The 17,417-nt window shown below is 39.9% G+C and overlaps 1 protein-coding gene across 4 annotated transcripts in view; it reads left to right on the forward strand.

Moving 5' to 3' along the window:
* Positions 1–17,417, forward strand: part of PARD3B (par-3 family cell polarity regulator beta) — a 532,498-nt gene that overhangs the window by 196,187 nt on the left and 318,894 nt on the right. For all 4 annotated transcript variants that reach the window (XM_081937858.1, XM_081937859.1, XM_081937860.1 and 1 more), the window contains exon 11: positions 8,427–8,612. In XM_081937858.1, the coding sequence (XP_081793984.1) occupies positions 8,427–8,612 (186 nt within the window). The remainder of the gene's footprint in view (positions 1–8,426; positions 8,613–17,417) is intronic.

Here is a 17,417-nt window from a genome sequence, read left to right on the forward strand (position 1 = left end):
CATCAACGTTCTCATTGTTTGAGTAGTCAGCTTCTTTATCTCACCTTCCCACAATTCCCACAACTAGTTCTTGTGCTCCATAGGATCCATGTCAAGAACAATCAGTGATCCAGTGGTACCCACTGACATTGGGTACCATTTCCCCACATCTTCTGAAGAAGACATGTTGGAGGATTCTACATCTGAGCCAGAGGACTCATTTCTCTAAAAGCAGAAATAGAAATGCAGACAAATCTTACCTGAAAATTTCAATTTCTACAACAAGCAGTGCAAATTTTTAGACTTTAAAATGCAGCAACGTGTTGTTTGATGCTGCACTTTCTGTGTTTCTCAATTATGGTGTTCATGACCCTTTTGAAAATTGATAACGACTCTTGAGTTAGCCATTATCCATGGAAGTGCAAATCTGTAGTAGTGCCTGATGAGAAGGTCAAAGGATTAGATCAGTGTGAGTGGCTTCAGAAAAGATGAAGATTTATTAGATTAAGAAATGGAGGCAATGCAACAGGAGTGTACAGAGAAAGCAACTTTCCAGAAGAGAATCTAAAAGCAGGCCTAATAAACCATTGTCAGAATCAAATAATGTTCTGCACCTCCTTAAACTTAAAACAATTCTCAGGCTGCAGATTGAATAGCCTCTGAACCTTCAGAACTGAGAAAGAGGCATTGTGGAACAGGGGAAGGATGAACACAGCTGTATCCTGCAAGAAGACAAAGAGAGATATTATGATAGTTACTAACTCAATGCTATGAAGAATCAAAACAAATGTGCCATGATCAAACCCATGACCTTGCAATATGTATTGTAATAATTGTCATGAATGTCTATGGAGATTCTCAGTCCTCCAGGTCATGGGTGTCCCAAAGGTGTTTTTTCAAGAGGCACCTGAATTTCCGTTTTTTCTTTGAAGATTTTTTGCTTCTCATCCAAGAAGCTTTTTCAGCTCATAAGTGACATGAAACTTACAGAACTCGTCAAATCTATGTGTGAGAACATGAGAGTAACCCTTCTGGATCTGCCTTAGGCCTATGTAGCCAACATTCCATCTCATAGAATGGCCTATGCAGAGGCATCTAGGAAGACCACAAATAGACGGTCAGGGCAGAGTTCCTCTCTTGTTGCATTTGTGCACCTAGTACATAGAGTGGACTGTTACCATGGCTAATAACATTGAGAGATTTGTCCTTCAGCAATTTGTATAGTCTTCAATATAATTGCATCTACCCTCATTTGGGGTCCTCAATGCTCCAACAGAAAGGCTATAAAGCTATACTAGTTGTGTGCCAGCTACAGAATAGAATCTTTCCAATCTTTCTCTCTTTCTACATTTGTTGAGTTGGAACTATTTCCCTCGAATTATTCCTGAAAATGAATGGGGAAAAAAAGAATTGGACAAACTACCACTACTTTAAAAGGAACTAACGTGGAGAAGAAACATCAGTCTGGAGCAGAACAGATGAAGTGTGAGATCTAATGCCTTAGGCAAGACTTATTTCTCTAATACTGCATTTAGCAACTAACATGGGATTAACTGAAATAAATACAGTCCACACTTTATGCAGCCTACAGTAATCCTTTTCCAGATATATGCCAAACTATCATTTGATAGCCCTGAAGAAGTTGAGCCATGAGTAATTACCCTGCAGGACAAAGATAAGAGAGTAAATGTTGGGATTAAGTTTAGGCAAGTAGATCTACTTGGGGTTCAGGATGCAAGAGTAATAAGTTGCAAGGCAGTAGAAGAACTTATCTCAAATAGTCAACTTTATATTGGAAGCTGTGCCTACTAATATTATGCCCATTCTAAAATACATCCAAAAAAGAAACCTTTGGATTTCTTACAAATACAGTACTTCTTTGCTATTCATTAAATCAGCCTCTCTTTTTTCCCCAGAAAACCTTTTGAAGAACAATTTCGGCCATTTTAAGGAACTGATCAATTAAAGTCAATGAGACTTTTTTTTCCAGGCTCACGTGAAAGCCTGGAAAAAGAGAGGCTGCTTTAATGAATAGCAGAAGTTCATGCTAGGTCTAACATACTTCTTCATATTACTGTCAACAACTGGCATTCATGAAGCTTGATTTGGCTGCAAAGTTGTCCAGTTGTAGTGAGTTACTTTGAAATTTTCTCTTCTAAATTAACCCTTCAGCACCTCTGTAGCTTTTGATAAGCTTAATTATTGTACTTGAAGGGGGAGGGGGGGACTAGATGAAACTCTTAGGCAAACTGTCCCAAGGATTTGGCTCATCATTTGTAAAGAGTTGGTGAGATGGCTTAACGCATATTCCTCCTCTGAGGAGTTTTGAGGCTGTACTTTTTACAATCTTTCAATATGATCTATAAATTAACTATTATATATTGGTATATACATTCAGTATTAATCATGCAACAAAAAATGAGTAGATGCTCTCATAAGTTATTTGATCAGCAGATCATTTCCAGACTGTTTTCTAAAGGGATAAGTAATTCTGAAATGTTATGGATAACAAACTTAGTATTAGTGGAGAGCTATCAGCAATCTAGTTTTTGAAAATGATTCAGTATATTTATATTTGTCATTTCACTCCAGCACATTTAACAACTATTTCTCTACAGCTAGTATTCTGAATAATCAAAAGATCTGATCATTATCAAAATATTGATTCAAACCAATAATTCCATTTTAATAAACTAAATCTTAGTGTGAAACACTAGAGCACACAAAATTGCATATTTTACTATTGAATATTTTTGGGGAATTTAATAATATAGCTACATTGTAGGAGCAAAGTTGTATTTGAAGTTGTTTTTAGCATCCTTTTCTAAATTGTACTTTTTAATTTTTAAAGAAAAGTATTATTTGGAAAGAAGCCAGCAATGACTTCTATTAGTTATGACCAGTTTTTATATGTATGAAATAATTATTAGAATATTCATATTGAACAGTTAATTATAAAAGTACAAAAATATGATGAAAAGTATAAAGAATATAAATAGTTATACAAAATATTGCTATAGAATGGCATTACAATACATATATTGATTTAACTCTAGTATTGCCGTTACTTTTTACTGCACTAGTGGAAAAGGAAAGAAAAAAAATAGCAGTTTAGTGCAACTTAACAAAATTAACAGATGCACTTATCTAAATAAAATACGATATAGAAATAAACTGCTTAGGAAGTTTCTTAGGAAACATGCATAGTTTGCTTGTTAGGAAAAAATTCACTATGAGATATTTATAGTATGATGCAAGATCTTCATTGCTATTTTTCTAATTTAATAATGTCATAGTTTTCTCTGTAATTCTTAAGATTTTTTTAAGAGGATGTGATCACTTCTTTATTTTGGAATAATATTATGTATCTTATTAGCATATAAAAAATTGGGCATACTGTAAAAGCATAATAATTACAACTCTGTGTTGATAGGGATGCACCTGAGAACAAGTAAAGTAAGAGTACACTCTACTTCTATGAGGCTTAGAAATTCATGACCTCCATAATCATCATGGATTTCAGTTGGTATGTGAATGGAAGATGAAGGACATTATGCATAGATTTTGCTATGATCATATCACTTCCTGATATGGATAAGCTCCTGGCTGCTGGTGACCCGCCACACTCACTTATGGACCTCACTCCATAAGTGAGTGTGGCGATTAAGATGGTTTCTCTTAAGTCTCATGGATTCTAATGGATTCTGACAACCAGAATCCTAGACATTTTTCAAGCACCTTGGTAGGCAATAATGCTGAACCTCTGATTATGATCTTGTTCTTAAAGGCAAGATGTAATATTTGAGCAACTTGTTTGCAAATCCTGGGAACTTTGGCCTTATCATGGAGTTCCAGGAAATGAAGTTATAGAAGAAGTACCTGGAGCGCTAGGGGAAGAAGACTAGGATTGAACTTGACTGAACATGGGTAGACTGAGCCAATCATATCAATAAGGGCAGATGTAGGCAGTAAGGAAGATGACCTTAATGAAGATATGCAGGATCCATTACCTAGGCAAAAGGAGCTGAAGCGTTCTTTAATTCTAAATGAGATAGCATTTGGAAGTGGCTCAGGTGGGTTTTCCACTGTTGTCCAATTCATTGAACAACAAGAAAGAGGTGGAGATACAGAACAGCTATGCAAAATTCCGTTGTTATAACAATCTCAATAAAAATAATTTTATCCTATCAGTGGAGTTGATTTCCTCGTCTGATATGTCTAATTGGACTGATAACAGATTTGCTCCCTTATGGGAAAGATGAGTAGGAAGATTCACCCAAGAGCCCCAGTGAGCCAATCACATAACACTTTATTGACAAAGTTGTTCGAATTCATCCAGGCCAGGATTTTGCATTGATGGGTCTGAGGAGGAACAGCCTCCTTAAGATTTGGACAACATCATTCTGTTTGCTTTTAAGGAAGGCTATTAAGATGAATTCACGATCTTTCAACCTGTAAGAGCTGTTGCCACTAGTTATGGATTATGGATTGATTTCTGGATTTTATAACTTGCATGTTTTAATGTAATCTTATATTTGCGAAGCAAACCACCAGGAATTGTTTAGAATGCAGGAGTATATAAAACATTAAATAAAAAAGCAAATGAACACACGAACTAGCTTTTAAAGATTGACTTTTAAAGATCCATGTAGTTGGATTAAAAGACAACAACCTTATATCATTATGTCCATGGTGGGCTGAATGAGGATGCTGTGATATTACATTTACTCACTTTAAAATGCTGGCTATGCCAGAGCTCTTACATATGGCTAAGGTAGAAATATGGAGCTTAGTCCTTCTCCTGATGCTTTACACTTTGAATATTCTGAATGCTGTGGAGAAAGAATTAGACATGGACTATTGTCTGTCACTGCAGATAGTCTAAGGCACTTTAAAATATACTGCACTGGTGTCAAACTCACAGCGTTACATTATCGTCACGTGGCATATTGCGATGGTTTTCCCTTCACAGAGCTGGGGCAGACATAACCTGCAAATGATGTATCTGACCCTTGGGCTGCCAGTTTGACACCCTTGTGCTAAGGAAATAAAGATGGTGGTGCTGAGCAGGAAGCATTATTCAATATTTGATGAAGATGAATCAGAATCAGAATATGGATGATGGTTTCCTAAACAAGAGTAAACCTGAGAAGATATTGTGCTAATAAGAAAAGCAGAATATCTTGAGGGAAGGATAACAGTGGTCTACACATTTTGGGAAATTATCGCTCTCCAAGATAAAATCTGTTAATTTTACATATTGTGATTAGATGAATTAGAAAACAATTGATAAAGTTGCTGGTTGGCTAAAGTTTTCAAGATATTTCACAATAAAGATTATACACAGGCGAGTATATTTGCCTACAAGGGAAGGAGGTGTCTAATGATCATGATACCTTGTAACTTCTCGACAAAGTATGGTAGAACCATGAAAACGGTACCACATGGAAGTGTATACATTTATCTTCACTTTGTGAACAGCAAAGCAGACTATGAAAAACACGTGGAAAATTTGCTTAGGTCTTGTAAAGCACTTGGTGCAAACATGTCACTGAAAATTCACTTCTTACACTTGCGTTTAGACTATTTCCTTTTGAACTGTGGGACAGTGATGAGTGATGAGCATGGGGAGAGATTCCACCAGGATATCACAGGCATGGAGAAAAGATACCGAGGGAAATGGAGTCTGTCCATGCTTGCCGATTACTGCTGGGATCTCCCCAGGGATGATCCTACTACAGTTTACAAGAGAAAATCTAAAAAGCGCAGTTTAGATACCAAATGAAGATGGTAACTTGTCCTTTAATCTGAAGTTAGAGCTTGTCAGTTTTTCATGCAAAAAGCATGAAAATGTTACATGAAAAACCAATACATGAATGGAAAGTTATGTTATTGCTATCAATAAAAAGATAAGTTTATGATGATTGGTGTGGCCCCATTCTCATTGCTATATCACATTTTGAAGAAAATGTATGGAGCATAATTGCACATCCCTGTCGTAATTTGGAATTATTTCAGTGCAATTTTGACTTGAAGCTGTATCTTGAAACTGGACCCAATTAATATTAAGGACTTAATTTTCCTTTAAAATTAAGCTACTTTCATTTCTGAGGCTTTCTCCTTGTAGACCAGTGTAATTTGGAAAGGAGAGAAGATGCTGAATATTACAGTTTATATTAAATTCGCACAAAATTTGGAATGATCTCCATAAAATTCTTTAGATAGTCAAGGAGGAAGAGATCAACAAAGCAATTATTATGAGGCATTTATAATAATTATTTTTCTGACTCACTTATTTTCATTTGATAACCATTGTTGTGGTTTATGACAGGAACAGCCCACAACTGACATCATGAGGCTTAAATATCAACAGATCTATTTATACTAGGCAGACATCATTTTTTTTATTAAAATAATTTCAAGCTTTCATATGGTACAATATATTAGTACATTTCAGTTTATACCTTATTTTCTAAAATACTAATTATACAATTCTGTCTTTAAATGTTTAAAAAGTACATAGTGTACATGCATCTTTCATTTTTGAGACTAGCTTTGGGTATAGAAAAAAAACAGAGATAGGCTGTTAGATTATACAGCAGCATATTATTAATATCAACATCAAATCATTTTTATGTTTTCCAATTAAACAGGATGCATTCATTAAATAAATGAAATATTTGTTCTTGTTACATACGAATTGACATTTATAGTTCAGTAGAGCCTGACTTTTTCTCTTTCTTTGAAATAACATGCTTTTCAAATTGAAGACTTGTTGTTTACTTTGTTTTTCACAGGAACAAAAATAAACAGTTTTAATTTGCAATATTGTTGGATGTGTTATTACTCTCTGATATGAGTGGCATTTCCATAAAGGAAGTTCTAAGAAAGTGAAATCCTATAAATATTATTTTTATATATATAAGGAGATTGAGTTTCTTACCGGATTCTTGATTGTGAAAATCATAAAGTGAATGTAAGAAATTTGAACAAAGAGCAATAAAAATGGCTGTGAAATACATCATACGCAATAAAGGCAAAGCTTGTCAATAAAATAAAGGGAGAAAGGTTTGCAGTGTCCCTACCCTCCTTCTGCCTGAAATTTTTGGGTATAAAATATAAAATATCTGTTTATTAACATATTTATTAAAAAGAAAACAGCATAAAATAGTGTGTGTTGTAGGTCGAGACTCATGTTAATCTAGGGTAGTAAAACATCAGAAATCTGAAAGCACCTTTTCCAATTAATAAATTTAATTAAAAAACATAAGCTTTCACTGTTAGTTGGGGAAAATGCTAACACATCTGAAATAATCAATTGCCCTAAAATAGTAAATATCAATCATGTGATGATCAACATATTTAAAACATTTTAACCATTTTAATGAATTGACATGCTGTAAGTACTATTAATGATATGAAACAGTTGATGGCTCTAATGACGTGATGGGGAACCTATAGCACTCATGCCATAGGCGGCATGCAGAGCCATTTTTCAAGGCACACAAGGTGTTGCCCTGTCAGCTGGCCAGTGTGCATTCGCGCACTGGCCAGCTATCTTCGACCTTCTTTTGAGGCCATTTTTCACCCTCCGGAGGCTTGAAGCCTCCAGAGCGAGAAAAACCAGCCCTAAACCAGCCCAGAACCTTAAAGTTCAGGAGCATACTTTCGGTTTGCTCATAGAGCCGGTTTTAGCCCTCCGGAGCCTTCAGGGAAGCCTCCTGAAGGCTCCATAGGGCTAACACCAGCCCTATGAGCAAACCGGAAATCTGTTCCTGAACTTCCAGTTTGCCAGTAGGGCCAGTTTTTCGTGCTCTGGAGGCTTCAGAGAAGCTCCTGAAGCCTCCGGAGGGCCTCTGGGAGGGTGGGGGAGGCTGTTTTTGCCCTTCCCAGGCTCCAATAAAGCATATGGAGCCTGGGGAGGGCAAAAAGCATGCCATAAATGGGGGGGAGGACTGGGGTCATGCACATAGCATTATGGGTGTGGCACGCCCACGCACTACCCCCCTGCGTTCCCCCCGCTTTTGGCACGTGAGCCAAAAAGGGTTCGCCATCACTGATCTAATGCATCTCATCACGAGACTTCTCCACTGTTCTTGTATGACATCATAGTTTTCCCCCTGCTAATGCTATCACTCTTCTTAATGACTCAGAGAATACATGACTGCTCCAATGATTCCTTCAGGGCTGTATGATAAAAAGTTAGTTTGCCTCTTATCACTTTTTACTTCTAAAATGCAAAAATGTGAAATACTTCGAAATGAATATTGTTTGACCTGTCTTTCAAGACAGACTTTTCATTCTGATTCCCAATTAAAATGAAGTTAAAATCTGTCTCTTGAGGTATTCCTCTCCATTCTTAATCTTGTATGATCAGGAAAAAAAAAGTACTTATCGTACCTGCTATTTTTAGTCAACATGTTTTGCTTTCTCTATTCATCCAACAGAAAGGAGAACCATGTTGCAACATTTTTTCATTCGAGGCAACAGAGCAATTGACTTTTGAAATTCCTTTGAATGATTCGGGTTCAGCTGGACTTGGCGTGAGCTTAAAAGGCAACAAATCTCGAGAGACAGGGGCAGATCTTGGCATTTTCATCAAATCTATCATCCATGGTGGTGCTGCGTATAAGGTATTGTATTTCTATTACTTTTGTCTTGAATATGGTGAAATTCCATTTAGTTCAGAATGATCTGTAATTATTTTGATATTGGCTCATGGGAACATACACTATATTGCCAAAAGTATTCGCTCATAACTGAGTCTGATTATGTCTATGGGTGAGTGAATACTTTTGGCAATATAGTGTACATATTACCCTAAAATACCTTATTTTAGGTGTATTTTCAATAGGAAACTAAAATAGATTGAGATTGTCATATCATTTTTGTTTAGTTTTTATCAAATACTTTTACAATACCTTTTACTAACATTACCTATATCCTAGTTCAGGGGTGTCCAAACTTGGGAACTTTAAGACTTGTGGACTTCAACTCCACAAGTCTTAAAGTTCCCAAGTTTGGACACCCCTGTCCTAGTTCATATACCTTTTTATTAATAACAACTGCACTTGTTATTTTGATGCTAAATGTAGTCATTTCAATCCTTTTGAATCTTAAAATAATTTTTGAAAAGGATGAATAAGTAATATTTTTGTAGGGATGAGATAAATTATTGTTTTACATTTCAGTGAAAGGTATTTATATATTGTGGAACGCACCTTAGCAAATAGCAATATTGGAAAATGTTTGCACTTAAAGAGTTAGGTTCCTTGAGTTTTCATGTTTTAATTAAAAGATTCACACATGACAAACTTGTCTTAAATATCAAGTCACTGGGGCACCTGCGTGAAAACATGCAACACAGATGGAGCCATAAATCAGCACAAAAGAAACCAAGAGTCTCATTTCTACGTTTTAAAAGAAATAATTTATCTGGTCCATGAATTACAAAAGTATATATTCTGTCTGCACAGAAAATTAAAATAGCTTGATTCTGTTTAAATAAATAAAACAGTATTGTGGAATTAGTTATATTAAAGACAACATTAAAGACAAAAATGTAGAAAGAGAGGAGGAGGAGGAGGAGGCAGCGATGATGATGGATGTTTTTAAATCATGTTGTAGTGCTGTTACAAGGCTATACTATTGGCTATATTAGTTGTTCATTTATGAGTGGGGAATGAATGGATATATAAATATCTGAAAATTTATAAATTCTATCTTATTGATTTAATAGCATAAAGGTGATTTTAAAAATGTTTTCAGTTAATAATAATAATTTATTAAATTTCTAGACCGTCCCCTCTCCCCGGAGAGTTCCTAAAGATTATATTTTTCTTAAAAATGGTTGTTTCAAAAATGTATGTTTCTTTACTTTTGAAGAGAAAGATAATTTCCAACATAATCTACGCATTGTAGGAGATCTATGAAGTAATATTAAATAAATGGCAAATGTTCAGTACCTATTTAGATTTATCTCACTTTCCTTAAGATAATCATCCATATTTTTGTATTTAAACATTTATTTGCAACAGTAGGTTTTAGCAAAATACTGTACATATAAAATTATAGCAATCATATCAGTTAAATCCCTGTTTGTCAAGGTGTGCTTTTGTGTCTTAATTGCAAACAATCCAAACAATTTTTTTGTTACATTTGTTTCCGTGCACACTTTGGGCTCTCAGTTCGGAAAAGGTTGGCCATCACTGACCTATATGTTACTACAACTACATAAACCTGTGAGTTTGGTAATCCTTTATATCTCCCATCCATATAGCCTGTTTGAAAGTGAAGTTCTTTAAAGGGAACAGGGGAACAACATTCTCGGGGAATGTGATGTAAGGCACTGTAAATATTATGACATTCCTTATCTTTCTTTAAAAAGTTGGTGCCACTTATTTAACTTAAGCTTACATATCTGCTCTCTATCTTGGATAAAATCTTTTAAAAATAAGTGGTATCTCAATAATATATAATACTGTATGTCACTCAGAATTTCCTGATCTAACACGAATTGTGTGTGAATAGAACAGATTCATCCATCTATTCTCAATACATTTTTCTTGATGGCATTATTTTCTCAGATTAAGTATCAGGCATGAGAACTAGTTTCCTATAATATAAAACTATTGCTTTCTTTATCCTCATATTTATTGATGGAAGGGCTGCATCTAATCTCAATATTGCTGCAGATGTACATGGGGGTGTAGGCTGAAATTGATTGTCTAAATTTAACCTGGGCCACTTCTAATTCTTTTAGTTTATTGAAATCCCAAATTGGAGCCCCATATAGACCAACTGTGATACTGTTTTACAAAGGAAAGGAACTTTCCCCCAAATCAGACATATTGGAGAATATGATGTTTGAGAAAATTAAGCTGGGACTTCTATATTTGTAGAGTTCAGGGTACAACTAGTCATCTAAATGCTTCACAATATAAATTTTAAAGAGGCTTAGTATGGTCACCAATGCATTTCTCGCTGCTACTGATTGAATGCAATTTTTTCCCCTTTAAATTCTTCCTAGGCTTATAGATATTGTTGGCTTTAATAAATTACATTAATTTAAATTGTTTTTACAGATAATTTATAAAAGAGAATTTGAATGTGAAGCTGCCCTGATACACTGTTTTCCAAAATGTCTTGAGTTAGCATCTAGAAAAGAGGTTAATGCTATATTTGCAGGAAAAGAAATACTGTTCTTACTTATAAAGAAAAATTGACGTTTTGTAAAATGACTGTTCTTGCAGTTGCTGGAAGTAACTTATTCATTGTGAAGAATAAGCACCTCTTATAATATTGGAAAGCTCAAAATAGTGGATATGTATTGAATTTATTGAAGCTATGGATTTTAGAGATGAACACTCTAAAACTTTCAGCGTAGTTTGTTAAATTGATCTCCTTCATGTCATAAACAGGCCTATTTTTGGTGACTTGGATCTTCAGTTCCCTTAGTTTGGAGGGATGATTATGGAAATAGTTGTGAGGATTTCCATTGGTTTATATGCACTTGGTACTGATGCCTTTATGGATATCAATAGCCCATAAAGATGCAGCAGAAACTATTTAACAAGCAGCATACTGAAAGGTGCCTATGCAAAATCTGGTATCATTTTTTTTCAATATATATCAGATGTTAAATACATGGCTTTGATTATACCTGAAAAAAATCTAGCAGCAACAGGATCTGCAAGATCACACTGCTTTAGTCAGAATAATGAAAGCAATATTTCAGTGTCATATTGCAAGCTCCTCCCCAACGGGGCATGTGTGTGATTTTGTGACAAATGTAGAAAACGGGTGAGGCTTTCATCACACTGCTGCTTTCATCAATCTGAACCTTCCATTGTCTCCCTTGTGGGTTCAACTGCCTGACAGCAAATACAGATTATATACTAACAGATGTATTTAATCTGGAAAGGCAGCCTTGAGACTGATTATGAGCAACCACAGACACAAGGTCTGCAGTATTTTTTATTCTCCTTTACTTTGTTTCTTTTTTTGGTAACATCCTACATATTGAATTGTTCATTATTTGAAAGTTTGGAAGCTCTTTTCTTTTAACGTTAAGCTGGAATGGTATTTAACTTGTGTCAGATGGTAGACTAGATTGAACAAATCTCTTTCAGAATTCTTCAGAATGAAGACGTCTTCAAGTTTGCTCAGGCATAATTTTTTCCCCAAAAGTTTCAGATAGTAATTTGCAGTTAAAAATAATAGAATTCATGAAAGGTCTTGCATAATTGAAAGCGGCAGCCGTTGAAAGGCCTGATCTAGCAAGCTATCAGCCTCAGAACTCAGCAGTCAATCAAGCAAGCAGTTCTCCTGGACTTGCTACCCCTGCTCAAGGAGAAGGTGACTGTCATAGCCAGGAAGGCCTTTGTACAGCTATGAATTATGCACTGGGTTACGCATAACTGGACCAATGTGTCCTTTCTCACAGTCACCCACACCCAGATCACCTCCCATCTGGAGGTTTGTAATGTGTTCTACATGGGACTGCCTTTGAAGAGTAGTTGGAAGCTTCAGTTGATTCAGAATGGTATCTTTATTACTTTCTGATGGCTTATATCTGGACTAAACTCTAAACTACCCCTGTTGCAACCAAATATCAAGCAAAAAATCACTTATTTCTATTTTCTGGAGTGTCCCTACATTGGTAAAGTCCTTTGTCTTCCTTTCTGCTAGGCACAAAAGAATAGGACCACAATTGAAATTCCAGTTAAACTGATTTATTACTACTCAAGTAGGATCTACTCTGGTGTTAAATAAGGTTCAATGCAATTCACAAGGGTTAGACTTAGTCCATTTGTGACTATGTAGAGACTCTAGGCTGTTGTCTCTTTTGACTCCACCCTCAGGTTCTGCAACATTTTCACTTACTGCTTTCTTTATAATTAACTGCAATACTAAATATCAGTAAATCACTTGTAGATCAAGCCAGTGCATTTGCTCAGTCTGAAACAGGACACTAATTAAAAAAAACTTTATTATTTGTCAATTCCTAAACATATTGGGCATATAATTACCTTGTGTTTCTTCCTTTTTATACCTTAAAAAAAACCAAAATCATTCGAGATTCTCTTGCAGTTGAAAGCCCTTGAGCTTTGATTAAAGCCAATCTTGAGTGGAAGATTTGTGAGCTGACAGTTCTCTTCATCCATATTGATCAAAATCTAAAAAGATTAGAGGCAGGCTAATGTGATCCCTATTTTCAAAAAGACAAAAAGAAAATATGACTTTGAGTTTACTGAGTACCTCAAATAGGCCTTTGAGTTTACTGAGTACCTCAAGCAATTGTATGCAATAAGATTCACTATTACAGGAACTGGGTATGGCTAGTCTAGTGAAGAGAAGAACCATGATAGGAGTGTTCCAATAGTTGAGGGGCTGCCAGAGAGAGGAGGGGGTCAAGCTATTTTCCAAAGCACCTGAAGGCCAGACAAGGAATAATAATAATAATAATAAGTTTGAATTTATTAGCCGCTCCCTTTCCAAGTAGGACTCGGGGCGGCGTACAATGGGGCATATAAAACACAGAAAATATATAAAAACACATAGGCGTACATACAGAACATACATACAGATACACAAACACGGACTCGAACTCGGAGGAGGTAGACAATTTACATCATATAGACAGTTAAAAAAACCCGCATTAAGATACCCCAATTATAAAAACCCCATATAGAATTAAAATTTAACGTTTAAAATACAATTTAAAACCAGTTAGGAGGAATAAGAATAATTACGATTGAGCCAGGCCAGATAATTGAAAGAGGTGGGTCTTCAGCTGTACACGGAAGGAGCGGAGATCGGAAGTAATCCTGATGTCACGGGGGAGGTCATTCCACAGGGCTGGGCCCACCACAGAGAAGGCTCTGCTCCTGGGTGTCGCCCCCCGGCACTGTTTGGCGGACGGCACCCGGAGAAGTCCCTCTCTGTGTGAGCGAATTGGTCGTAGGGATGTGTGAGGCAGGATGCGATCCTGCATATAACTAGGCCCTGTGCCATGGAGCGCTTTAAAGATCATAATCAAAACCTTGAAACGCACTCGGTAGACCACAGGAAGCCAGTGCAGCTCGCGCAGGAGAGGTGTTACAGGGGAGTATCTAGTCCTCCCCATAATCACCCGCGCGGCCGCGTTCTGGACCAACTGTAGTCTCCGAGTGCATCTCAAGGGAAGCCCCATGTAGAGAGCATTGCAGTAATCCAGGCGAGACGTCACTAGCGCATGGGTGACTGTGCGTAGGGCATCCCGGTCCAATAAGGGGCGCAATTGGCGCATCAGGCGAACCTGATGGAACGCCCCCCTTGCCACGGCTGTTACATGGTTATCCATGGACAGCCGGGCATCCAGGAGGACGCCCAAATTGCGCACCTGTTCCATGGGGGCTAGTTGGACGCCCCCGATGGCCAGAGATGGAAGCACCTGGTTGAACCGGGAGGCCGGAAGCCACAGCCACTCCGTCTTGGAAGGGTTGAGTTTTAGTCGGTTGCCATCCATCCAGACCCGTACGGCCTCCAGACACCGGGACATCATTTCGACGGCCTCATTGGGGTGGTTCGGAGTGGAAATGTATAGCTGAGTATCATCAGCATACAGATGATATCCCACTCCAAAACCACGGATGATCTCGCCCAGCGGTTTCATATATGTGTTGAACAGGAGAGGCGAGAGCACCGATCCCTGTGGCACTCCACATGTGAGTGGCCTCCGGGTCGAACTCTGCTCCCCTGTCAACACACGTTGCGTCCGACCAGAGAGGTAGGAGCCAAACCACCGTAAAACGGTGCCTCTGACTCCCAGCCCCTCTAGCCGGTGCAACAGGATACCATGGTCGATGGTATCGAACGCCGCCGAGAGATCTAATAGGACCAGGATAGAGGAACAACCCCTATCTCTGGCCCTCCAGAGATCATCAACCAATGCGACCAAGGCCGTCTCCGTGCTGTGACCGGGTCGGAAGCCGGACTGGCGCGGGTCTAGATAATCATTTTCCTCCAGGTGACGTGGGAACTGCTGTGCTACCACACTCTCTACAACCTTCGCCAAAAAAGGAAGGTTGGAGACTGGACGATAATTGGCTAGGTCCGTTGGGTCCAGGGAAGGCTTCTTGAGCAGGGGCCTCACCACCGCCTCTTTCAAGGCGGCCGGTAGAGACCCCTCACCCAGCGAGGCGTTCACCAGGCCCAGGAGCCAGTCACGCGTGACCTCCCAGGATGCCAGTACAAGCCAGGAGGGACACGGGTCCAATAAACATGTGGTGGGTCGCAGACGTCCACGCAACCTGTCCAAATCCTCGATGGCAACCGAGTCAAACTCCTCCCAAAGCGGTCCCTCAAGACTCGCAACGGGCGTCTCTACTGAACCACTGAAAGGGGTCCATCCCATCCGGATTTGAGCGACTTTGTCCTGTAGATAATTCCCAAACTCCTCTGCTCTACCCTGTAAAGGGGCTTCTCGTGGTCTCTCAAACAAGAGGGAACGGGTCACCCGAAACAGGGCGGCAGGGCGGTTATCTGCAGACGCAATAAGAGCAGCGCAATGTTGACGTTTGGCCGCTCTTAGTGCCACAAGGTACGTCTTCAAATATGCTCGTGCCTGTGCTCGGTCAAATTCGGAACGGGAGGATCTCCAACGACTCTCTAGGCGTCTCTTGTGGCGTTTCATCACCCTTAGCTCCTCGGTAAACCAAGGTGCCAGGGTGGTTCTTCGTCGCAGGAGAGGCCGCAAAGGCGCCACCCGGTCTAGGGCCCCGGTAGCCGCACTATTCCATGCGACTACCAGGTCCTCTACTCGGGGGCGGGTCAGGTCCACAGGAGGTGGCCCAAGTTCCGTCTGGAACCTATCCGGTTCCATCAGGCGCTTGGGGCGGAACCATCTAATACCTTCCAGTTCCGCCTCCTCGCGGCGGGGGGTAGCACCAGGGAAGTCCAGCCGGAGAAGTGAGTGATCCGACCATGACAGGGGAATAGTGTCTAGATCCCCTATTCCCAGATCACTCATCCACTGGCCAGAGACAAAGACAAGGTCCAGCGTGTGGCCTCCCTCGTGAGTAGGGCCCTGAATTAACTGGGTCAGGTCCATGGCTGTCATGGAAGCCATGAACTCCCGAACCCCCTCAGACGCTTCTCCCATCGACGGCAGATTAAAATCCCCCATCACTAAAAGTTTGGGGGTCTCAACCGCCACCGATGAGATCAGCTCGAGGAGTTCAGGCAGGGCCGCTGACGTATAGCGAGGAGCCAGGTATACTATCAGCAGGCCCAACTGCCTCCCTGGGCCCCATCTCACGACAAGGGACTCACACCCGGATGTCTGTGGCACAGTGAACTCTCTCGGCTCTAAGTCTTCCCGGATAATCACTGCTACCCCACCGCCCCTTCCCTGGGCCCGAGGCTGGTGAAATGCTCGATAACCTGGTGGGCACATTTCCACGAGGGGAAGACCTCCCTCGTGGCCCAACCAGGTCTCGGTTATTCCTGCGAGGTCCGGCTCCCCCTCCAAAATTAGATCGTGGATGAGGGGGGCCTTATTGACAACGGACCTCGCGTTGCATAACAGCAGTCTCAGGCCTTGGGTCTGTAGATCCTGACCACCTAGTATGCAGGGGTTGGTACAAACGACCGGGAATGACCAAAAACCCCGGTCTCCCAACCGACTACGCGCTCTTGATCTGTCCTCGTACCTGCCCCTCCCCACGACCGTTGGTATCAAAGAGCCCTGCACAGGAATGCTATCTTCCCTCTCCTCCCCCACTCCGCTCCCTCCTCCTTCGACCACACCTAGACGCCTGGCTCTCCCATCCCTCCTGACCTGTTCCTCCCCCCCATCCCTGGAACCCCTTATAATTTTTAAAAGATTTTTAATTAAAAAACCCCTCAATGTGCGCTTCCGCCACCTCTCTGGGTTAATAAACCCGTCCTCAAGGTGGGCCCTCGAAAGGGCAGGAGGCCATACCTGCGAGAGGGGGGACTCTCGCAGTGGCAGTAGGTCAGACCTTGTGTACGTGAGAATCATACAAAAAATCACGGGGCAAGATTATTTCAAGTGCTGAAGATGGAATCATAGTTTGTCGTGAAATTGTCCTTACCCTAGATGGAAAGGGTAAGTTGGTGGGCTAGCCAACTAGCTAGATTTATCTAAGGAGGCGCTCAAGATGATATTGGAGCCGATTAAAGCAGGATGTTAATGAGAGAGCCATAGTCATGATATAAAGAAAATTGATGGAAATCCAAGTTTTGGCAAGGGAGGCAATTGTCCATAGGGGTAGAAGGAAAAATGTCAAGCCTTCAGCAGATGACCACCAATCCCCCCGGTGTCTCTCCTCCATGTCCAGGCCCAGGGAGAGATGGCCATCTGCCTCCTCGGGGGTCCTGAAGCTCATCTTCCTGGGGGGTGTTGTTCTCAAATCCGAGACCGCCATAGCTCC

The sequence above is a fragment of the Natrix helvetica genome, assembly GCF_964273705.1.
Source record: "Natrix helvetica genome assembly, chromosome: 1".
Taxonomy (NCBI): Eukaryota; Metazoa; Chordata; class Lepidosauria; order Squamata; family Natricidae; genus Natrix; species Natrix helvetica.